This window comes from Zonotrichia albicollis, chromosome 2 (genome assembly GCF_047830755.1).
Source record: "Zonotrichia albicollis isolate bZonAlb1 chromosome 2, bZonAlb1.hap1, whole genome shotgun sequence".
In the NCBI taxonomy this organism is placed as follows: domain Eukaryota; kingdom Metazoa; phylum Chordata; class Aves; order Passeriformes; family Passerellidae; genus Zonotrichia; species Zonotrichia albicollis.
This window is the reverse complement of record NC_133820.1, coordinates 108,398,282-108,424,012: the sequence shown is the minus strand read 5'-3', so window position 1 is coordinate 108,424,012 and position 25,731 is coordinate 108,398,282. Positions and strand designations below refer to the sequence as shown.

The 25,731-nt window shown below is 35.8% G+C and overlaps 1 protein-coding gene across 12 annotated transcripts in view; it reads right to left on the bottom strand.

Annotated features, from left to right (window-relative positions):
• Positions 1-223: 223 nt before the first annotated feature.
• The window catches only part of STS (steroid sulfatase), a 107,441-nt gene continuing 81,933 nt past the window's right edge, over positions 224-25,731 (bottom strand). For all 12 annotated transcript variants that reach the window (XM_005487539.4, XM_005487537.4, XM_026793789.2 and 9 more), the window contains one exon: positions 224-4,404. In XM_005487539.4, coding sequence (XP_005487596.2) covers positions 4,022-4,404 — 383 coding nt within the window. In that variant the 3' untranslated portion in view covers positions 224-4,021. The remainder of the gene's footprint in view (positions 4,405-25,731) is intronic.

Sequence of the window (25,731 nt, the reverse complement as noted above, 5' to 3'; positions counted from 1 at the left end):
AGCTATGTTTGTACTTTTATTCTTTCATTTTCCATTTTTTCCTATATCAAGTGATATCTTAAATGAAATTTTTTACATTGTCCACATATCTGAATACCCAGATTTCCCATTACTACAGTGTGAAATAAATGATTGCTGGCAAGTGATGATTCTCATTGACCTGTGAAGTATATGGAACAGATTCTCTTAGCTCTCTGCAAACTTTCAGTTGGATTTAAGCAAGCTGACACCTCTCTCCAAAGCTCCTATTTTCCTTTTTTTTTTTTTTAACTTTCGATTTTTCTGACCATAATTGGAGGCAAGTCGGGACATCTCTGTTTTTAAAAGCTGAGAACCTGTAACATCCAGTCCCTGAGGGAAAAACATTATTTATTATCCCACATAGTTTCCTGACTGCTAGAAAAGAGAATTAATATAATTATGAAAATGGGACTTAAAACTTTCTCTGAATCCTAAGTGTGTATCTTTTTTAGCCATCTATTCTTTCTCCTCCAGATCACAATCCCACTAAATAACACACAGAATCCACCAGCAAACCTCAAGTTAAGGGTATCACCTACAGCCTCATATAGGGGGATCTTCTAAATCCTATTTTTCCAGCTTTTAAATTGTGTGTTCTACAGAGAAGGTACAAGAAAGTTCACCTTTACCAGCTTACTACTTTCAGTATTTTCTATTCTTTCAGTATTCCCAGCAGTTAGAGAAATACTGTTTTCCTCTCCTTAGTGCAGCAGAGGAGCTGAGAAATGAGTTAAATGACTTGCTCTGGGCTGTACAGGGACTCTGTCACAAATTAGGACATGATACTGTTAAACAATACTGTAGAGGAATACACTACCCTCTGAAGCTGAACTCTCTGTTTAAAATGACATATCCTATAAACAGGCACCGTGTTACAAGAGCAGTGCTCATTAAATGATAGATTGAAAGTCAGTTTCCAAGTATCAGAGCAGCACACTCTCCTTGAGCCTTCCTTGTTAGTAAATTGTGAAACAGGTATACGCCATCAATAACCTGCTGTTAAAAACAAAACTTTTCCTTGTTAGATCAAGCAGTGCCATTACACAAATGTAATATTGTCCTTCACATTTTATTTTGCAGATAAACAAGAGTACTTTAATTACCCTGACCTGACACACCATCTCCAGAACAGAAGGTATAGTACTGAAAGATATAATACATTTGCAATACAAGGAAGGTTTATTTTAGGTATTAAATGAAATGGTATTAATAAAGAATATGAAAAATATTGCCCTGTTCTTCACAGAATCTTTCTTGAAGGAGCAATTTTAAGAATGGATTTCAGATTTCACTGCTTATGTCAAAGTATGAAACACTGTACTAGATTAAAATTTATAAAATATTAGGTTTGTGCCACAAAAAAGAAATATTTTATATTATTTACACTAAACAACATCTCAGGTATGTTTTAATTCCTTATATTTCAGAATGCAAAGTTAATTCCTGTTGGACCTTAAATAAACAGGAGGTTAGCGGAGTCAAGGAGCCTTACAAGTCAAATTTTGTGACAAAGACTACTTTGCATTTTCTGATTGATTAAGGCAAAATAGCCATTACAATCAATATGACAAGCAAACAGAAGGACTGAGTGGCAAAGAAATAGAAGGAAAAATATTTCAGGGGTGTGGATGTTTTAAGAAACGAGATTAGAAAGGTGGCATCAAAAGCCAAGGGGGGTATGAAAGAAACATCATATTCAGGCAAGAAGAAATCAGAGCAGTAGAAAAGTCATTATTTTTGATATTTGATCAAGCAGCACAGAACAGCTGTTGTGCCTAGCAGAACAAAGAATTCTTGCACCTGCAAAAAGAAAGAAAAAGAAATAATAGCAACACAGCATCTCCCTGATTAAAAAAAAAAGTCAGCGTGGGTGTCCTTGAGAATATACATTTAGTACTGTGCAAAGGTCACAGACCAGAAACTGTGGAAACAAAGTAGAACTAATGACACCAAACCCCTTGTCTGAGTTAGCACTGTATACTGAACACATAACTTTTTTTCCTTTTTTTTTCCCATTTTCTTCAGGAGTACTTGTTTGCAAAGCTTTTGTGTAAACTGTGGCAGAGCTGTGGGAGTTGGAAAGAGCATCTCTCCACACCGTGGTGTTTCTGCACTCTGGCCACAGCTGGGCCTGAGTGCTGCCCTTTGGCTGCAAGGAGGGACACGCTGGCACCAGTGCCATGCCCCAAGGGGTTCTAGGGCCACATGGTGAGGACCAAAAATTTGGGATGTACAGATCCTGCCATGACATTGAAAGGCAGCTGCTCTCATGGAAGAATATTTGTATTCAAATGAGAGGCATTTTTCTTCCTAAGGTTATGTAGTACATTCAGTGATAAATATTGGTCACGGGGCTTTGCCTCCTACAGAGAGTTTGCTGAGGGCATAATTAAGATCATGAACACAAGGTGAAACATCAAAAATAGGACTTCAAGGAATAAGTACATTTCCCAGAAGAGGCTTCTGGGTATTGTGGAGAATGAAATTTTGAATGAAACTGCAATGGAAAAATCAAATAAAACCTAGGTTTTACAGACAGAGAAATATACCATTTATCACAATATATTTTTAAAGGAAAGGCTTCAATAGCTTACAAGAACTGGGTCACAACCTTAATGCTGGTTGACTGAAGCTACTGCATTACTATCATCACAGATCACTTTTGCCCCAAACAGCTTTTAATACATTGTAATGTGGGAATTAACTGCTGCTTTCTGATAAGGAGCAAGTCACCTTCTATTATCAGGCATCAAATCATTTTAGTATTTTGCTGATATCTTCTTTTCATCTGCAATCTGCCAAAGAAAATAGTTTGTCTGCCTGTAGAGGGGAAGGAAAATGTGCCTGAATAAGACAGAGATAAAAATGGATACAAAAATTAGCCCTTGAGGACAGTAGATTTCCCAAGACCTTGCTGAGAACTCAGAGACAGTTATATTTGGCTTTAAGTACTCAAGCCCAAGCTTATTTTCAGAAAATGATAGATCCTATTCAGAGAGCTTAAAAGATGGCAAAGATATTTAAAGGAAGAACCAAATTTTATTTATTTGTGATTACTTTCATCAGTGAAAGAATAGGTATGACAAATAAGTGAAAGACAACTTTGTAGTATCATGTGAATTTGGTTCTCATATATCAAGTACAGACCAAATTTTTTCTTTTAACAGTTGGAATATGATCATAAGGGTGTGCCTATATCAGAGATTGAAGGATTTATGCACACACACACACACACACATATATATATATATATATATATATATATGGAGACTTGTGGTACACACTCAAGCATGCAGCTGGTGCAATTCAAGTGGTGTCCTTTTGAAACAAAGGTTGCTGCCATGCAACAGGACACACAATAGTGATGTTGGGGAGCATAATTTTAATACGGACACAAGGTCTTCTACTACCATAGCTCTGTGCATTTTTATGGCACATTCAAACTTAGACTGTTGGCAAGCTGTCAGTTTTTTCATATTTGTCATGGTTGTTAACAGAGATCTGTTGCAAGTCTGCTCTTAACCTATTTATCAGTTACAAATTGACTGTCACAGGAGGACCCCTCCACTATTATCTCTCTGTTTTCAATTACTCAGTGCTATGTCCTACTAATGGATAACACTTAGTAAAAAGGAGAGGAAAGTATGCATTTAGCAGTTGTGATTGACAAAACTGATCGGTAAATTCTTTGCTGTGTAAGACAAAAGCCCAGGCTGAAGGTCTAGAAAATTATCTCCCATAGAAAATGCCTACAATTCTACCCATGTGTATATGAGGACAGCAACATGTCCTTCATGCTGTGTGATAAGGACAGAGGAGGTGTGTCTTGCCTTCCCTCTCCTGGCACGCTTTCTTGACTGAAATTATCTTCTACTGCAATATGTATTTGAAGACTGGTCCTCCACCAACACAACAAAACCTTCTGAAGGCTTGTACGCTAAGTTCAAGTCAGACACTCCCACTCAGCTGGTCCAGTTTCTGAAAGGGATTTGCAGCTTATTTATCCCAATTGCACCTGTAGGGGATTCCCTCCTGATTCATAGTCACAGTAACAAGACTGGAAGAGAGATGAGCAGCAGAGCTGGAGCCATGGCTTCCAGAGAAGGTTGTCCCATGACAGCTGGTTAGGAACAGTATGCAGGGATCTGGTGTGGCTGTCTACTGCTTGTTGTATGACCCTGATGACTTCGTAGAAATGGCTCTCAGTTTCTGGAGTCAGTGGCACTTTCTCTTCAGGGTCTCTGGACAGATCAAAGAGCAGCGGAGGGTTGTGTCGTGTAATGAATCCTCCATGGCAGAAGCAAACGTGAGAATCATAGCAACCATTGGAGTCCTCAGGATTGAAGTTGGGAGTGAAGAAGAAGACCTTCCAGACAGATTCACCTGCAATTTACAGCCACAAAAACAGCTGGTGATAAAGTGATAAAATAACAAAATGGAAGTTCCTTGGTCTTAGGAAATTCCACCAACATTGGAAGTCAGTCTTTCGGTAAAAAGTACAGACACTCTGTAACAAAAACTGCAGCATACTGAAAGACTAAAACAAGATTGAGCAGAGCAAAAATAAGCAAAACATCATGATTTTCATGCTGCACATATTTATGAAGCAACTATGATAATTTCATTTCCTTGGAAGAATTCTGATTAACCAAATTATAGAATACTTTAAATAACATTGAGTTTTATATAAACAGTGCTAAGAAGATTTGCAGAAATATATACTAAGTCTTCTTCAAGGCTTATTAAAATGTATTTTTGCCCCTTGACTATATTTACCTACTGCTGGGCCCCATCTGCTTCTCATTTTGCTTATCTAAATTATTTCATTGTTACCTTTTCCCTCTCTTCCTCTCTTTGTTGTATTAACCCATTGTCTTCTGCCCCATGTTCTCATTTCAAACACCTGAATACTCATTTTATTAAATGGGATGACACGAAAAGGCATAATGGATGTTAAATTCCTGTCTTATGCTTCTATATGATTTTTCCAAATATAAATTATAAATAACAGTTACAGTAGCACTACTCTTAGGTGATGTTCTGCTTCACAAAATGAGGACCAAAGTTCTTCATTTATAGACTGCTCATTCTTAGTTTAATTTTCTGTGTACAGAAAACGGAACTGCCCGTCCTTATGTAACTTCAGTTGGTGCTTTCACTGCTTGAAAATCCTAGTTATTTCTTGGAATAAGAATAGACAAATATCAGTTGGTTCTTTCAAGAAGCACCCTCAAAGAGATCAGTGGAGGATCAGAAAACACTTAACAAGAAAGCTGTGAACAAAAAAGTTGTTACTACTTTCCTCGAGTATCACAGAACAAATAGGAAAGGCAGAAACAAAACAGAACTTCCATCCTCCTACAGCCAATGAAGTACATAGTTCCTCATAAATGGAACAAAGAATAATTATATAGAGTAAGAAAAATCTGTATCTTATTCTTAAGAAAAGCAGGTTACTAAACAACTGAGATCTATATGTCAGATTAACTGTCCCCTTGAGACTATAAAAACATTGGAAAACTGTAGTCATCAGTAATTTACATTTCTCAGCACCCTATTGTGATTTTTTTTTCACCTCAAGTTTTTAAATACTGAGTGAAACATCTCTTTTTGGTATTTTGTTGAATTCTGTTAGTCACAGAAAGCCTGTTAACCTAGTAACAGACTTTCAAAGATTTGTGTGCGCTACGGTAGTTAATATTTATTAATCAATTCATTGATACAACAGAGTGGAAGGCACTAGAAAATGTGAGATGGGTAGAGCAGAGATAAACTGGTATATGCTATGCTGTAACTACATCACATTCAGCTTTTAAAGAATCAAAACAGATTTAAAGAGAAATGTTTCAGCAGACTAAAGGGTCACAGGCTGCAGTCCTAGACTATAGCATGGATTTAAAGGACAGTAGGTGACCTTAAGATTCTTTACAACTTCTTCTATTCCACAGCATTTTTCACATTAGAAGCGACTTTTCCTTTAGGAACCAATTCAATGACAGAGCCTGGGGACTACCAGTTCACTTGTTCTCCACTTAAATCAGGGTCAGATAGGTGATGGCTATTATACACATTAGACTGGGAGAAGACTCTAAATGCTTCTTGGAAGCCAGCAAAGGGGAAGGACTTTTAAAGGCTGAGCGACTTGCTGGCACAGACAATGGGACATGGCAGGTTTTAAAAGGCTCTGGCTGTGACAGCTGCAATGGCACAGTCTTACTGGGAAAAAACGAAAGGAAATTTAAAGGAAGGTAAAGCAAGATAAGGTCAGATAGCATAATATGGCATTCCTTCATCTGCCTCCAGTAACATTTTGAAAGGTTGGTCTAGCATTAAATCTCTTGCTTTCTTAGAATTAAAATAAACAAAATCAAATTCTGCCACTTAAATTTCTTTGAACTTGTGTGCAAAACATTTCCAAGAAATATATCTCTTGTTTGCTGAGATTTAGAATTTTTATTCTGAGAAGGCATGTAACTCTGTACTAAGCATTTGTTCAGGCTCCTCAGACATGCTTAATTGGCAAGATGGATGATAAAAAACATTAAAAAGCCAAAGGTCTTGATTATTCAGTGCACTGTGTGCCATCATAGACCATGCAACACTTGCCAGCCTGAAAATTTGATTCACAACAGTATAACAACTTGACAGAAGATCAGCAGAAAAAAAAATTATATGGCTACTAAACTGTCAGTTAAAAGAAATTCCAATAAGGCCACGCACATGAGAACTTTGTGGTCAAGCTGTCTTCCCACATATTGGTCTTTCATGGTACATTTGCGCTGAACAACATTGAAAAGAAAATTTTCAGCCACATTTTTTAGTGTTGGGCATTGTAGCACCAGGTCTGCTGAAGGGCTTACAGAAAGCAACACAAAATTGGGAATTCCGAATTAACGGAAGCCAGTGCAAGCAGCCCATATAGGTAAGAAATGGCGAAAGAAAGAAATAAAGAAGTTGCACCATGATTTTTTTTCCCGACACAAAATAAAGACTTGTTTAGGTTTTGTTACATGCTGAGCATACAGCATGTTCCAAAATCATGTGTGGGTTTGGGGACAAGGCATACGTGATATCATCTCGTGTCTGCGTGACACTGCTAGTGCTCTGAAGAGCTGATGGTACTTTATCAGATAAGCAGCTACAGAATGCCACAAAACACTGAGTTCTGGGAGTGCAAAGCCTGTTCCTGTGCAATGTTTATCTGTTGCACTGCAGCAGTGTTTCTGGAACTGCATGTTGTGCTGGAGAAGCAGCAGCAAACTTTAAACACCTCTTTTCCAAGCATGATAAAAACTAAAGCAAATCTGTCAGTGGCTGTGGCTGAGGAGCAGCCAGTGCAGTATACCAGGAGACATTAAGAACTGTCAGACTTCTAATCAGTAAAGCTGATGAACTGTATAAGGCATGATATTAAAAAGAGAGAGCTCTCTTCCAGTCTCTCAGCTGACATAAAATCTCATTCTGTCAGAAGGTTAACTACAAGGATCAAATTAATCTCCCAGTAATTAACGGTACCTGTGTTCTCCAAAGCATCTGGAGAGTAAACCCTTGTTATATAAAGATAACTGTATGTCTCTTCCACAGTGAAGTTAGTAGTAAAATTGTCAGGGCTTCCCCAAAGCCAAGTATATCAAGCCCCTTCTGAAACAGCAGGCAGGCTCTAAGCTGGCAGCACCCTTAAAGGTCCTGCCTCAGTGCTTCACAAATAATTTCAGTTCTGTTTTACTGCAATTTTCCAGTTCTCTGAGCTGTCCAGTAAGTTTGCTCTCAGAATACCTCTTTCCTTTACATGTTAAGAAAAACAGAAATTAAAGAGTTGTACTTCTAAATAATTTCAAATTAAGAGGGGTTGCCATTATTCCAAGTAAATCTGCCATGAACATAATTGTTCAGTGTTCAATCTCCCTTGAAGACTCCTTTTATTATCTTTTACCCAGTTATTTATCCTCTCATACAGACAATAGTTGCTCCAACAGACTGGTGGATGCCTTGAGATTAAATAAAAGTCTCTCAGTAAGATATATTAATATATTCAAGATGAAGTGACACACTGGATAGGGATGCCATTTCTGTTATAAAAACACCCTTCTTAATCATTGATGGCAAATGGGGGTTTTCTGATAAGCAGTTCTTGACGTGCATAGAAGCTATTGTTGTCTTATTGCCTGGAGTTCATTTTCACTGCATTTAATCTATGACAGTAGCTTTATAGGTTTGCAGCTACTGTCATTTCCTTGGCTCATATTATTGTGTTGCTTCTTTCTGTAGAAGAACAAGTTAAACAGGGCAGTTCTCCACTGTACATTGGGGACCTGGTCCCTGCTTGAACTCAGATGCCTCTGAGGGGAGCCATTTGGGTGTAGCAGAGAAACATAAATTGAGACAGACTTTTCTGTGACTCAGGTGTGCTCTGTAGTCAGCGTCAACTCACACTCTAACTCATGCTTTTCATCATTTCTAAACAGTAGCAGATGAAAACTGAAACCTACTTGAAAATTACTTTCTTCAGATAACTCTTGTTATTAGATTGAATCCTTCCTTCCTGCTTCCTCTGAGTTCACTCAGAATTTTTAGGTTCTCTGCTAATCTTATTCATAGCAGATAACACATATATTCAGCTCTTTGATCATTTAACAATGCAGAAAAGGCTTCAGTTGTAAAATTATTGTAGAACTATATATAGCTCTATATAGCAAAGTCAACACTATTTGGTTACTGTAATGAAATGACACATATTATTTTTATGACTATGTGCATATCTCCAACAGCTAATAAAAATACTCAATTAGAATTTAAAAATTTGTAACTTTATTGTTCTTACAATGAAATAACTTTTTAAAAATATTTTTTTAGATAGCTGTTTTAAGTGTCTGGGTATCTTCTAGTGTTATTTTGTTGCACCAGTCAAAAGACAGCACATGACGTCCCAGGGTAGGTGGAGAATAACTGAGTGATATTCAAAGATACAGTGTTGATTTACAACAATCAATTGTTGCTAGAAGAGACTTGCATAAAGAACTGTGCAGAACTTACAGTATTTGAGAGAACCCCATAAAAAAAACAGCAGTAGCAGTGATTTAAAAATATTTAGAAAAAATCCTACAGTGTTAAGTATCCAGTAAACCTGAAAGGATTGCACATTCTTGAATATCTAATAATCTTACTGAGCAACTGCTGCAGGAAAAATACAAGACACACTGAAACCATGCTCAGACTGCTGAAGACAGAAATCTCATGACTGAGCTCATTATCTAGAGTAAGTGCTGTGGTATGAGAAACTTCCACTGAAATCTGTTCAAAAGACAAGATAATCTGTTGAATTGTAGTAGATCAAAAAGAATTACTTTCCTGAATTCTTCATCATCACCTTCAAAAAGAATTGATTGATCATTTGCAGTGGTTTCTTGTTGAAGAAAGTCCTAAAAGGGAAGAATCTGTGGGTATAGAAATTATGCTGCTAAAGTAGGAAGTGCTATAATGCAATGTTATGCCTCATATTGAGATGTCTTAGGTGATAGTAACATGGAAGAATATATATTGCTCTGGAAGAAAAATTCCATCTGTAGCAATTTCATGGAAATAATCCAGACACCTGCTAAAGATTTGTTTGAAGAATATTTGCTGAATGGTCCATGTAATTTTCAGTTCATCTGAGCAGCAGCTGATGGCATGCTGAAGACAGAAGATAATGTTGGCACACACACACAAAAAAGAAACCTAAACTAAACCAAACCAGAAAAAAACCACCCCAAAAAAACCTGCTCGTTTTCAATCTATATAAGAAGTCCTTGAAAACAGAAAAGCCTTATTTTTTCCTTATGAAAAAAAAAATAGTCTTGATTTTCAGGTAGTTGTTTTCCATGGGAGTCAGTAAGAGATTAACAACATCCTTTCAGTAATCAATTTATCAGTTAAGAATCCCCTTAGGAACAAAGCAGAAACACTTTGCCAAAGATGGAAAAACCCAAAAAGAAACCTATTCAGAACTGTGTTTTTTGTATTTGGATTATTTTTCCTGTCCTTCAGGAATGCATTTTACTAAAAGAAAATAAATTTGGTACAATAATTTCCCTCTTTCGTAAGGTAGATGCAATTTTTCTGAGTAAAAAGAACAGATCTGTAAGATTCAGACAGCATTTTTTCTGATAGTAATCAAACATATGGGAGAAAGATGGCATTGAAGTCCTAAGCAATTTCTGCAAATATTTTTAGTTAAGTTGGTATCAGCCAAAACCAAACCCATCCCCAAGATTTTTTTTATAAATTATTATCTTCAGAAAGTTTTCAAAATTTGGATGTCAAAAAATAAGCTGTTGACACAGCTTTTTTTTATCAATATTATGACTGATAATGAAGTATTCAAAGTAATTAATATGAAAATTACTATCATGCATAACATTTAAGTTACCAGATATACATCTAAAACCAGAGAAATGATTGTTCAAAGTTACTTTAAAAATGAAAAATAGAAATTTTGCAACTGCAGTTGCCTCAATTTTTTTGCTGTGCCAAAGAACACTGAATAATAATTTTCTTTACTTTAAAAAGTCAAAGAAAATGGTGAATTACTCTTCCTTACTAGTGTCTTAGCTAGTTGAGTGATTTTATTTTTCTTTTATTTTTATAAAGTTACTAGGTTGCTTAGGCAAAATTTTGAAAAAAAATTTGAAAACTTATTAAGTTAAGCATAGATGACAACTGAGCAAAGGAGTTTCTTTTATGAGACTAAAAAAAAATTGAAGAAAGTGAACATTTGCAAGTAATTTGGTGCAAAAAATATCAGTATCAGGCAGTCCTAAATATTTTTTAAACCCCCACAATAGCTAAAATTTGGTTTTATTGTAAAGATGTATGTCCAGTTTAGCATCTGAAATATGAGACAGCAGTTTTTATCCCGGTGTTAGAAAATGCATGTGTTTTTCAGAATATTAAACTAGTAAAAAATTACAAACAATGTTAAATCATAAATTTGCAATTTTCCAGATATTGAGCAAACAATGCAAAAACCCTTCAAAATCCTGAATTAAAAACCTTAGCATGAAAAGGACATAGCACAGGAGGTTCTCTTACAGATGATCAGCAGGGCCTCTGGTTGCAGGAATTACAGATTTGTTGCTAAGAAGATTTCTAGAAGTGTATTTTCTCTTTCACATTGACATGTTTGAGGTAATGGTATTTCAGAGAAATCGAACAGTTCTTCAGTTTGGACCTTTATGCAAAAGCCAAACTTGATTTCACAGTTCCAGGAAGCAAAAATGTCTGAATTTGGAGAGTTCTAGTAAAGTAATGGGAATATTTTCTTGTTTTGGTTGAATACAAAGTGGATGTAGAAATCTCCAGCTATTCTCCAGATGACAGCAAGTAATGGAAAAATGAAAGAATCCTGACTCTCTCCTATAATTTTCAGCTTAAAAATGCATGTACACTGTCCAGTGAAAAACAGGCTTTGCCCTTCAGAAGTGCAACAACCTGCTAAAATCTCCTTCCTCTGAGAATCAAGAACAGAGAAGGATGTCCTATGGATGCAGATGAGAAAAATAGGTTTTAACTGTTCCTTATAGAGAATTTAGATGGAAATACCAGCATCATTTTCACAAAAGATTACTTAGGTCTGTCATTCAATTAATACAAAATAATTTTGGAATTTTCAGGGTTTGTTTGTTGGGTCTTTTTGGGGTTTTACTGGGGCTTTTTGGTATTTGTTTTTTAGGTTTTTTGGGGGGGCTTGGTTTTTTTTGGTTTTTTTGGTTTATGTTGTTGTTTTTTGGGTTTTACAGGAAGTCTGGCTTGTGCCTTCCATACTGCAGCCATACTCGTGCCTCTTAGCTTGCAATGTAAAACACGATAAAGGGATGTGAAAATAAGACAAGAAGCAGAAAGGCAAAAAAAAAAAGTCTCCATTTCAGCTTAAATAACTATGATAATAAGTTTGTTTCATGCTCTTGCTATGATTAGGAGTAGCGTCAGTATTTTTTAAAGGATCGTATATAATTTCTTTTCATTCTCTTTATTCACATCTCTCTCAATCTCTCTCTCTCTCTTACTCCCAGAGTAAGAAGGGGAATGCTGGTAGGGAATGGAGCACTGCAAATCCCAGGGTATAAATAGCTCTGCCTGAGCCTAACAATAACTCTGCTGCCACCAACACAGAGCAGAGCAAAGGCAAGAAAATACTTTAACAGTATTTGTCATGCCTGTCAGGGGGGAACACTTTCCTACCTAAAATTTGTGAGCAGAAATTTGTATCAGATGATTAGGTCAATTTTCTTGAGCTTGATACAAACTGTTTCCTGGTGTCTCCTCATGCTAGAAATGCTCTTCTCTCTTTTGACAGTCATGTTATTTCACACTTATCAAATAATATGTCCATAACTGTGTCACCCAAACTCAACTGCAGCTGCTCTGATACGAGGCTCAAGATAGCATATTAAAAATTTTAATGAGATAGTTTAGGTAAATGACATTTGATGCTTATTTTGCTTCCTCCAGTGCTGTGTTGAAACACAAAACACGAAGAAGGGATTTGGGAGACAATTTTGAGATTTTTTGGAAGCTTTCCTTGATTGTGGTGCCTCCATGACATGGGGAAGATCAGGCAGAGAGAGGGGGAAAAAAACAAAGGGGGCAAACATGGAGGGAGGTTGATGCTCATAAAGCAAGTTAGGAAGCAGGGAAACAAAATATCTTCAATATTCAAGGATATTAAAAGGTTGCAATGAACTACAGCAAGAAACAGTAGTAAGTGATTAGACATTTCATGCAGAGCAAAAAGATATTTATTTTTGACATAATAAAACATAAAATGAGTAAAGAAAGAAACCATAAAGATCTTTGAGAAATCATCATCAGCAACAAAAAAAAAAATCAACTCCAAACCCACTTCTAAAATAGGAGGCTTCTCTAGAGAGAATACTCAAAGTCAAGGAACTTGTAAGATAGAAAAACAAAAGGCAAATGGCAGAAAAACCCTTATGAGGGTCAGAGTTCATTCCAGCTTCTACAGTGTCAGGAGGGAGAGTCACACAAGGGTTGGATCAATTAAGAGGATCAAAAGAGGACTCACTATCAGTGAGATGAGAAATAAAGACAGCCAGATGAATAAACAGACAGGAAAAAGATGAAAAACACTGTAAAAGGACACAGTTCAGAGGGGAGAAAGGGGCTGCTCTCTGTCCAACAAAAATGTGCTGCAAGTAATGTGATGACTCCTGAGTTATTACTGAAGGAAAAGTGAATTTCTCCCATGTGCTACATATTATGAATCAGATACTTGATGCTATTTAAGTCCTTCAGTGGAGAACAAACACTAATCCATATCACACTGACACTTCAATGTTTTTCATGAATGGCAGCACTCAAATCAAGAAAAGTGGCCTGCAGCATTTGTCTTCTACTCTTGAGGAAACCTCAAGAAACAACTTTGTTGTAAACTATAGCATGCAAATGTCTAATATCAGTGAAAGATATTTATATGTATCTATGGAAGCTTGCTACTTTTTGCTAAAAGATTTTGTGCAATTTCTTTGATAGATTACTTTGCCACTGTGTGTTGCTATTAAGACAAAGTCTGGTGACAAGGAATGAGGTTTAAATGAGACTGTGAAGTTTTTTAAAGTGATTTTGTGAAGGGACACCCATGCTTCCACAACAAGAGTCGCCCCATTACCAACACCACCTGTAGGAGAAAGTAAAAAAATTCCTAGAGAGCTCATAGCTGACAGGCAAAGTAAATGACAATTTCAGTCTTGTGTTAAAAGGAAAATTGAACAAACATAGTGAGTGGCGCTTTCTTAATTAGATTTTAAAGGTATTTATGACACTGCCACTCAAGTCAGGATTTGCATTTTGATATCTGACCATTCAAGTCAGTTCTTTCATGACACTAATGAATGAATAAAATGCTGCTTTGTGTTCCAAAACCAGTTAACTCTTTGCATTTTATTGCACATTTTAATGACTATCTTATTTATCTATATATGTAGACAGGCCCTTATTTGAATCTCTGGTGATTTAAAAGAAAAAATTACACTAAATAAATTACCTGAGTCTAAAATTCCTAGTCAACTTCAAAAGCCTCCTATAGCATTCTTCCTGTCACTTAGCACAATAATACTATTTTTCAGAATGTGAAAAAGGTAGCAAGGCATCTCCACTTTTAAATTCATGTTACTAAAATAGGATTTATTGCTCATCACTTTGCTGCTACTTAGCATTCAATCTGACAATCTGGTCACCTCACCTCATTTTGGATCACTGCAACCAACGTGCTGGTCTTTATGTAAGCCAGTTACCAGCCTATACTTATCTGCTTCTTAACTTTTATGAGGTGTTTAGGATGAGAAGAGTTATGCTTGTTTCTCTTTTCATGAGAGCGACTCTCTGAGGTTAGCTCAGCTGTAGGCATCTACACAGTATAGCATACATGTACATGTTGTCATCACCATCTTCAGAGTTTGCTAAAGAACCAAGGTGTTATGAGTCTTGATGACACCAAAAAGCCTCACTGGCCCTGCCCTTGGGTGGATCCTCATCTGTGCACCCTGCCCATGGACCAGGATCCCCATTTCAGCTCAGCCCAAGGCCACCAGTCCCTGCCTGAGTGGTGCAGCAGTGCCAGTTCCCAGCCCTGTCTCTGGATGTCTCCAGGCTACAGCCTTCCTTCCAGCTCTGTCTGTGCTCTCATCTCCTCCTGCTCCTTACTGCACTCCCTGGGTAGATCCTGAACTTGACTCACCACCTTGCCAGGATTGGGGCTACTTTGGAGTCTGTTACCAGCACCCAGCTCTGCTCATTCTGCTCAGGTGCTGGAAGACATTGCTCTGTCAGTCGAGTCCCTGCCAGTGCAGGGGTCACTCACAGTTCTGTTGGAATGACCTTCAGGATGAAGTGTCACCCACTTAGAAAGCTGAACTTGTCTCCCCAGTGTTTTCTCATCTACCCTCAATTTTGTTTTTAAGATACCTATCTATAAGGCGTTGTTGCTTATGAAAATCACAGTGTTCATCCATAGAGTGTTAAAAATTTCCTCCTCTCAAGCACAAGTAAAACCCATAAATATCACTGACATGGCCAGAAAATAGAGAGGTTTGCCTTCCTTGCTGATATATGTTACTTCTACACACTTTTTTAAAATGAGCCTTACTTATCCTTAATGGTCATTCAGTGACCTTTGAAATGCAGTTGCTAACTACAGCACATCTACATCAACACTGCTCATGAGATGCTGCATCTTGCTCATATAAATGTATAGTTTCTTATGTTCGAGTTGTAGAAAATAGGGACAAAATCTCATTTCTGGTATTTCTAGTGAATTTTCTTTTTGTCATCTAATTCATCCCCCTGCCACTGCACAATTGTTCTCCACAGTGTATTTTCTAAGAGCTCTCTTGATGTATGGTGTCTTTTGTGCTACAATCATTCATTTCCTTTATTGCAGAAGACAAAGACATTTTATTGGCACACTCCTTTCACTTGGTGTTTTATCTACTAACTTTTTCAAATACAAATCCTTCACAAACTTTTTCTGGAGTTTAAATAAGGATTTTGGTACAGATGACTGTCTCATAGTTCATTTGGTCTGCCCCATTCCTCAATTACCTTTTGCATTGTCTATTCTAAATTCCATTTCCATGTCTTTTGTAGAGTTGTGGTGCACTGAAGTGAATGTAAAAATCCCTGTGAACTTACTGATTATTTAATCTTGTTTGCCTTCAGTTCAACAAAGTAGTCCTACATTAGCTTAAAATAATAACTCCATGCTTAAATTTAGCATAGTACAATGTATTCTATGACTGAAGCTGCTGTGTGCTTAACTAATTGCTTAAGCAAGGATCTGCATATGCTGCTCAACATCCATCAAATCTCCTACTTCAAACAATTTATGAAAAATAATGAGTAAATTATTTTTGGCCACCTGTGCTACTGCTTAATAAAACAGTCAAAAACTGTTTTATTTCTTTGCAACACTAATATATATTATTGGATATACTGTGAGGAATTAATTTAATTTTGTCTCAAGGCCCATGGGAAGAAGCTACCTGAATCAAGTTTTACCAACTCTAACTATCCTGTTCACTGGACAACTAACTCTGTCTTGTAGAAAAACCAGTATTCAGCTTACCTCCCTGAAGATTAAACCCATGTCGGCTGAGCAACATCCTCTCCCTCCAAACATCCTCAGTTACTCAGCATCTCAGTGGTAACATCTTGTTGCCTTTTCTTCTCATGGCTTGTACATGTATATGTGGCATACTACTTAATATAGCCAGGTAAACCCAGGTGCTTTTGACCTGTGTGATGCAGGGACCTGGGTGCAGCATTTGAACAAAGACCTTCCCAGCTCTTGAGTCTTCTGGAGAGATTCATCAGCATAGGATAATCCTACACAATGCCCACAGTGGTGAGCTGAGATGTAATCAGCTATGGAGTGAGTTCATCTCAAACTAGAAGAATGCAGCAATGGACCTCGAGAACTCCAGCCACTGTTCTTCATTCTCTGAGCTATATTTTCTTACAGATTGTTGTGCAAGAAATACAAGAGTACTAGAACTTCAGTCAGTGTCACAGAGGGCCAGGGGTTTTGATGATACATGAGTGGCAAAAGGAATACTGGTGGAGATTTTTTCTCTCCAGTTTCTGGAGCACAGTAGGTAGACCACTGCTGTGAATGAGGGGGTAGAAAACATGTTTGTTGCCTTTGGCTTGATCTTTTACTTTTTACTAACAATACAATTCAATTTAATAATTCTAACAAGCCTCAAAGTATCTTTGAAGAGGGCACTTACCTCATAAACTCAATCCAACACCTATTATTACTTCTTGCAGCACAATAAGGTTCAAATATGTTAAGACAATTACAAAGACAAGTTAAACAAAGAAAGCTTTATCCTTGAGCATAAAATACACCTTTTACTGGTGTAAGAGTATGTTTCCATACATTATGGTTTCCTTTAAGGACTCTAACCTCTTATTTTAAGAAGTGATATAAATAAATAGAATATAAAACTGTTTGCAGTCTGAAGTAATTCAGTTACACATTGTACCTTCTCAGAACAACTCAAAGTGCTTTTGGCACTACATGACAGATATAAATTTTATATATGCCCTTCCTCCTCACTGCAGTTAAGAGTAATGGCATGATATTGTGAAATAGAAACATCTGCATACTGGTAGCTTTTTCTGGACTGTTGAATCTTACATTAAATTTTTAATTCATAGTTCTGCAAACTCAGTCTCCATCTCTCAATTTTAGCTGGTTTCTTTGACAAAATACTCCTTATAAAATCTGTGACAATAGTAATGGCAACAGGAAAGACTAGGAAATGTCTTCCTATTTTATTCACTACCCTGGCCCCTTCTAAGCATTTTTATGTTGTTCTTCACAAAGCAAATAATCTTACACATATTCCTCATCCATTGCAATGGAAAAGAAAATGGATTACATTAATTATTTTCAGCTGTAAACCAGGTTTAGTTTAGCATTCAGCACTGATCCTTCCTTCGTACTATAGTGCACTGCACACTGACAGGCATTTACTCCTATTTCATCTTGTGATTAATTAAAAGACACTTTCTATAACATTTCCAAAGAAGTCTCTAACTAGCTGTCATTTACCCTGAACATGTCCAAGATTTAAGTCTCTCTTAAACTTTTTATTGATACCCAGAGGGAATTCCTAACTGAGGTCTTGACAATTAGACTCTGAAGACAAAAAAAGGAACCTGAAATTCAATTAGGAATTCAGTTAGGAAGTCTACCAACCAAAATGCACTCAAGTGATAGTCAGACCAGGCAGATGAACCTGCCAAACAATTTACCTGTCATCCAGATCTTCACCCTCACTTTGAAAGCTTTGCCTGTCCTGCTGAATCTCATAGATCTGTCTAGTTTTAACTTCAGAACTTTGGATCACTAGTCACCTATCAAATATAAAAAGACCAAAACTTTAAGCATAAAAAACGTCATCTGCTTCCACAGCCAGCTCTGCAAGAGCCAATCAAAATTTACAGGAGGAGTAAGATACCCATATACAGACATATTACACGGCTGTACAGATGTCCAAGAATGCAGATAGATTAAGTCTTCCTAAAGCTTCTCCTCTCCATCCCTGAGACACAACGTGTCCTCACAAAGCTTTTTCAAGTATGTAGAAACTGAAATGCAAAATCTAACTATACAGCAGGGCAAAAAAAACCCCAAAAAACTGAGGTCAATTTGGTCTGCAAAGAGAACAAGTTGCTTGAAATTACTTAGAAACTACCAAGTATCATAGGAACTGTCCTTGTGAGTCCAGGCAGAGATTGCATTGGCAGGCTCAGCCAAGCTCTTAAGTTTCACATGTTAATGGAATAGAAATCTGTTTCTGACTTCTCCATGCCATGGCAATAACACAGACTTATCAAGCTTGAGATGTAGACATTGTCCTTGTAATCACTTGCACCCATCTTTGTTTCAAAAATACCCACTAATGGAATAATACTTTAAAACATTCTAATAATTTATACTTAATTTTCTTGATTAAGAGATAAAAATTTGTAACTTGTTCACATTTAAGCTGTGTTAAGAGAGTAATGTTGATTTTTTCATATTTTCTATCTTCGAAATACAAACACTTCCCATGGATTAAATGCTTTGAAAGATATATATTAAAAATTATTTTCTGAAGTACAAGTGGAAAGTTTCCTCTTTTTAGTTCCACCTGCTGTTTGCTAAACATTCAACTATACTTGTCTGATCTTAGTTCAGGGTTACTGTTTTGGTTTGGCTTGGCTAATTTTTTTCAAAAATCGGTATGTCATCACCATTTAAAGTCATTGGTAGATATAAAACACTTTCAATATGAAGACCTCAAATATTTTGGCAATATAAAAGGGTGGGGGTGGAGGGGAATGAGGCCTTTGATTATTATCAGGAGGCTTTGTATTATCAATTTAGTACCATGTTCCCGAACCCAGTTAAAGCATTCCTCAGCACTTTTTTCTTGATTATTATGGCCTCTTTCTAAATAGCAGTATGGTTTTCTAAGCCAGCCTTCTGTGGCCACAACACAGCTCTGGTATTTGGTGCTACTCAGCATTCTTGAAATCACCAGACCCTTTAAATGACCCAACAGCTCCACTAGAGCAGAGCTGAATGAACTGAAGCATATGAGGAAACAACCTGTACTCTTGTAAAATTTTTTGCAATTCCCAGTTGCTCTTCTACCCACAGACTGATTATGTTTCCATTGACCGTGAAACTGAACTGGGACATTTGTGTTCAGTACTTACTCTTGTGCTAAGATAAGCTCATTAATGAACTTTGCAATATTTCCTGGAAAAAAACCTGAAAACTGTCAAAGTTTCATATCTAATAGAATTTAGTTGCAAAAGAACTGGTAATTTTCGCTAATTTTGAAAAATTCAAATGCCATAATCCAAATATTTCAAATATCATATTTATCAAATATCATAATTCATTTTTAAAATAGATTTAATTTTATTATAATCCCTATTTAAAGTTACATAATGTATTTCCTGCCACTAAAGAATGCATCAGATTACTAATATTTTCCTTACTCAAAACATAAAATTAGAGAATGAAAAATAAAATAAAATGTATGAAGTTCTAAAGTTTTCCTTCAAAGTTTAATACTGACCATTGCAAACAGAACTCAAAAAAATTTTTACATGTCTCTGTATTTGTTTTGAAAAAAAGTCAGTTATATAAAGCCTCAGTTTCAGCATGACATAATAGCTACATTTTTCTCTCTCATTTTCTTGATTCTACCTTTGGTCTTCTTATTCTGATCAGCTCTGTTAGGACAAAAGCTTCCATATGATATTAAGGTTTTTTAGGAAATTTCCAACTTCAAGGCAAAACTTCCCTCTCACAGCATATCTCATCTTTACTTCTGTGAAACCTGTATTTGTCCTCATACTTTCACATAAGCTCATGCCTTCACAGCATACATACAAATAGTCCTCACTGAAGAAACTGATTTTCTAGAAAAAACAATAAGTTTTACTTAATCTCTGGATTTCTTGTAAGTTGCTTTTTGAAAAGTGACCTGAATGTTCAAGAGCTCCAGTTGTTTCTGAATCATAAAGGTATATGGTCTTAGGGCCTCTGGCTACAGCTGAAAATTGGTTTTAGTAAAAATTACATTGTTTTTCAGAGTCAAAAAAACATTGTCAACTAAAAATACTCCAAGCAATCCACCATTCAGTATTATAGAGCTATCAGTGTCATCCTCTATGGGTGTAAGTCAAAAATCTTAAACTTTTATGTAATATTTATGAATCATAATTGTGTCTGAGTATTAGGCTTTGAGAAATCAGATACTAAAACTATGATCTCATATAGAGCATCTGATACATATATATATATTAATAAAGGAATTGTTTTAGCTTCTAATTTAGATATGTTGCATAAAACAGAGAGGGATATCCTACAGCACAGAAAATTCCATTTTTTTATCAATGCTTTAAAACCCACAGTCTACCTACAGCACATAGAAATTTAATTTTTCCATAAAACAACAATGTCTGAGACAGAAAGGTAACAGCTGATAAAAGCAAACAGCAATGTAGTTGCAACAAAATCCCATTTGCTAGACTGGGATAATGTGAGAGATGAAGAAGTAGAGAAAGTGCATGAAAGTGCCTCCATGACCAGCTGTGGGATAAAGTGGACTTAGACCCTGATGGAACTAAAAGATTTGCAGTTCTAAGGTACCATGGTCATGAAGAACTAATGAATCCTAATTTCAGTGTTTCCCAGAGCATCCTAGAATGCTCTAAAATGCATTCAAAAGAAATTCCAGAGTTTTGAGAAAACATTTTCAGAGAATAAGTAATTTTTTCACTCAGGTAGATTTATTTACTCATACTTTCTTGTCTAATATTTCAGTCTTGTATTTTCATACTGCTAAAGTCAAAATCTTCATTAAATCATTTATACATTGTTATTACCTCTTCCTAATTAGCTTTATGTTTCTGTATCATAGTACTGTTTTAGCAGCTTCACCAGGTGATTAATTAACAATGTTGGCTTTTGGAAGATAATAAAGTATTTGGAGCTTGGCATTGGATAGGAATGGGAGGGGAACTTTGTTAAAAAACCCACCAAACAACCAACTCACAACAACAACAACAAAACAAAAACAAGCAAACAAAAAACCAAATCCATGTGAATCAACTAAAACCTCTCAAAATTTCAATTCTGTAAAGAGCTAGAGTAGAAAATTCAAAGTGGAATTATTAACAACACAGTAATCAAGATATTGGTTTTGAGTCCACACTATAAAGCTTTGTGGCTAAGTAGTTTTGCTGTCAAGGATATTAACTAATGCTAAGATAACTATAAGCTTTTAGGACTGAGATTCAGTCTCTATTTTGTCACCAAACAGGACCATACAGAAAGATAACACTTTCAGACTGAATAACTGCCTGTAAATATCCTGTGGCATTGAAGAGAGTCCAGATAATATAATTAAATTAATCTTGAAGACTCTATGGAGTCTTGAAGACTCTACTCACTGAGCAAGTGAGATGATTGATTATCTTGCTTCTGTGATATAATACCATTTAAAAGTTAATGTTCAACAGACAGGTAACAGGTTGTACATGAAAAATTAGCACACACTTGGTAATGACAAAATTATCTTAAGGATGACTAATATTTCTTAATACTAAAAGGGTCACCCTTTCTTTATTGCATTAGTGCTAAATCAAAGAACTAAATTTTCATTATCTTTATTGAGGTTTTATAGTCTTGTTGACTTTTAATGTTGTGAGTGAGCCATGATTTCTACCTTCCTCCTTGTACTGCAAATGCTAGAAACCGACTTTGCTTTAAAATGTCAATCTTGAAGAGGACTGAGTAATTGAGTCTCAGAAATGTTCACCTTACAGACCTACAATCACGAGACCATAAAATTCTCCTGAATACAAGTGAACTGCATCTGAAGAATTATTTTCAATAAATTTGGGGTTAAAACTTTGAATAAATGTGAAAAATGTCACAATGTGCAGGAACCTATTTTATACTATTTCACCTAATTTGCTTTTCTGCTAGGAGGTAATTGAAAGAACTATGATAAAAAACTACAAGTGAAATGTAGTCTCCTTCAGTTTCAAAAAGCTTTCATATAAATCCACTACAAAATTTCTCTACTAAAGATGACACAACAAGTAACAAGTTATAGAAATCTGTTCAGTGTTTTGCTGTGGGTTTTTTTTTCCCTTACTTTTAGTTTTAAGAAACTGTAAATGCCTTAAGAAAAGATACTTGAAAAATTCAATGTGTTACATACCCTCTGATATTTTGAGACCACATAAAATGGTCTGAAAGCAACAAAAAGATCACTCTTTGTACTGAGATGTGAGCTTTTCTCGGGTTGATAACAGTTTCAGTGATTACTGAGTAATTCTGCTTGTGTTTTCTGTCCAAAGTACTGAGCAGAACTTAAATTACATGAGTACAGAGTGCACATCATCCACAGATTGCACACTGGCCTCCACCATAGTATTGCCCAAGTGCACCTAGCCTGCAAACATTCACTGCTTTCTTCTACGTTTATTCCTTCTGCCTTTCATGGCAGGGTCTTCTCATGCCATACTGAGAAGTCACCTCACTATTGACAGTCAAGTTTCTAGGGAATTTCTCTAATAAACATATGGTTTGTTTTATTTTCTAGGAGTAATGATATGAGGTTAGAGGCTGTGGCACACGAAATACTCCACGTGGGTTGTGCATGCATTAACTACTTCCCTTGAAGAACATTGCCTAAGACAACACATGCCATTTGAATCCGACTTTAAAATTAGGATGAATCAGCACTATGTTCTGAATGTAACATGCAAAATGCTGGAGGCTCAAATCCAACATTGAGCTGAAGATATTTTTGGAAGTGTATTGCTCCAGATATTGTTAAAGACTCACTTTTAATGTAACTTGTAATGCTGAAATTAGTTTTTGAAAGTTGCAGAGCATTTTTACCTAGTATTTTATGTGGTTGTTGTTTTCACTACTGCTAAATTTATATATATATATAAATATATCAGACAGTTGCTCTGACTCAGATACCTTTTTGTATTTAAGTGTTATCTGTGGAGTATACAGAAAAAATCCGTTAAAATTTATCTTTTGTACATATCACAAATGCATGACAAAATATTTGACAGCAAACCATTAAAGTTGAGGTTTAAATAGCACTGAATTATCTACTTTAAATGCTTTTGCCATTATAGGATCACTGAAACCTGTCTACCTCTTTTAGTGTTCACTAAAAACATTACTAATTTAGGTCAAGATATTTTGAACTCAATAGACCAGTATGTTACAGTTTCTATTTTTATATGAGGAAAAAGCATTCTGATATGATCACTGAAAGTCTGTGTGCATAATGCCACTGTCAAGGGACATTTACCATGGTCCTTCACTAGGGGAACAGCCCTCTAAAACAAAAATGTCCCAGAATCAATTTTAATACAATTAAAGAAAAAGTCAATTCTTTCTAGCTGGAAATCTAGAATTTTTGTGACAATAGGAAAGTTTTACTCCTTTAAATGTTTATTTCTATTTTATCGTTTCTCATCTGTTATCTTCTGAGAAAAGATACAAGGTTGGTGTGATAAAAGATTGGACAAAAAAAAAGATGTTTCTTTGTAAGGAAACAAAATGTTTCCTTGACAGCAGTGGAAGCTACATGGTAGTATCTCTCCTTGAAGATGTTTTGCGAAAGAAGAAATTTTTGGATCAAGCTTCTATTAAGTATTCCTTCATTTGTACTGTTAAGCAATGAAAGCAACTGTAACTGTTGGCATTCTCAGGGTCAATGTGAGCTTTACTGATCTGTAACAACATCTTCTAAGTCCTTTGTTCCCCACAGAGAAGGCAAATAAATCATAAATGGAAAAAGCTCCTCAGAGAAGCAAGTAAAAAGAATAGGAAGAAGTTAGGCAAGGGTATGGGTTCTGCCAATGGGTCTTCTGTGTATGACAAGCACATCCCACATGTTACAAATGAAGATGCTGTAGCATTTTTTAACACTATGGTAAAGAACACACTGAAAATTTCCCTCTGTAATTACTAAGAAAGTAATAAAAAAGAAGCTTATGAGGCTTTAGAGAATTCATTATTTGAAATGTCTTGTTTATATTCAGAAAGTGGAAGCAATATTAAGACAGATCTTTAAAATATCAAGTACTTAGGAAAAACTCTAATACATTCCAATTCAGAGCAAAGAGAAGTTTTCATTTACTCTGTGGATGTCTGCATAATTATATTTCTTAGCTGCACTAAGAGGACCAAACAAGGAAGGACAGGCATTTTCAAGTGTTTTTGCACTACATAACACTCTCAAATTTCCCTTATATACACATTAATGCTAGACTGTGTATATACACATTATATACACACTGTTTGCTAGAGACAACCACTAGATTCACCTACCCTCACAATGAGAACCAGACTGCAAAAAAAAAAACACTTCAAGCTGGTTCCAGAACTTTTTAGAAGTTTTCCAGTTCCTGTTACTTGTCTAAACTCGAACTCCTGTGTTTTTTGTCAGAGTATAATATTGTGCTCACAAGCCAGTGTTTTAAGCATACGATTTAATTTTACAGTTTTAAACTATTAACACTGAATGTGGTGTTACAAAAAATTAAGCTAAGAATGGCACTATATAAATGTAAGCCCCCTTAATTTATAAGGTAACCCTTACTACCCTTAAGGCATGAATAACATTGAGCTTTTGAGAGGTAAGGAAAAGTGGAAGGTATTCCTCATGTCTAATTTCTTCAAAACCAGGTCCATTTTAACTCAATTTCACAAGAAAGGCTGTGCTTTTCCAAACCAGAAATTGTTACAAAATGACGCTTCTGAGAAGATTTTTTATGTTTTGCCCTCTCTTTGTTTTGACTCCAATTTTTTTAGTCAAACTAAATCTGGAGGAACCTCTTAAAAAACCCAAAACATCATTCTGGTAAATTTATCCTATATATTCAGTCTGAAAACTGCAAACCAAAATATTTCTCTATAATTTATTTTTTATTTGTTTTTCACCTTCAATTTTTACAGCTGAAAATGTAGAAAAATGACTAGGAAGTGCCTATAACCCCTAGCCATAAAACAAAATATGTGTCATTAAATACTGTTGGATGCTGAAGAATATAGCAACAGCCAGGAATCAGAATAGCTTTGAATTCGGTGATACTACAGAGAAAATCCCTCACTAGTGAATTTGGCTGAAATAATTTCAGAAATTGAGGTAGTTCACAACATTCAAGAAAGTCAATATAAACAATAATTGAAATGTATCTTACTTGTTAATTGAAGCAAAGTGGGAAATTTCTATATAAAGCTTCTCAGTGAATTTCTACTGTCTTTAAAAGTCATTATATTTGCACAATAAGGTAGTTTGGCATTGCAGTGTAGTCTGCTTCAATGGAACTTCCCATAGAAAATCTCCTTGTCTTTTGTTTACTGAATGACATACTACACTGAAGAACGAAATCCATTTTGAAATAGAAAAAGTGAAGTGCTGCTAGTAAAGTCACTCTAGCATTCATCAGAAACATTATTATATTTTTATCAGTAGTAGGAAAATACTGTGAAGATCATTATTTCTTTATAATGCAGACTGCATTGTATTATGTTTCTCAATATTTATTACACAGCATTACAATATATTTTCTCCTTATCAAACCAAAATTTTGCACACAAGC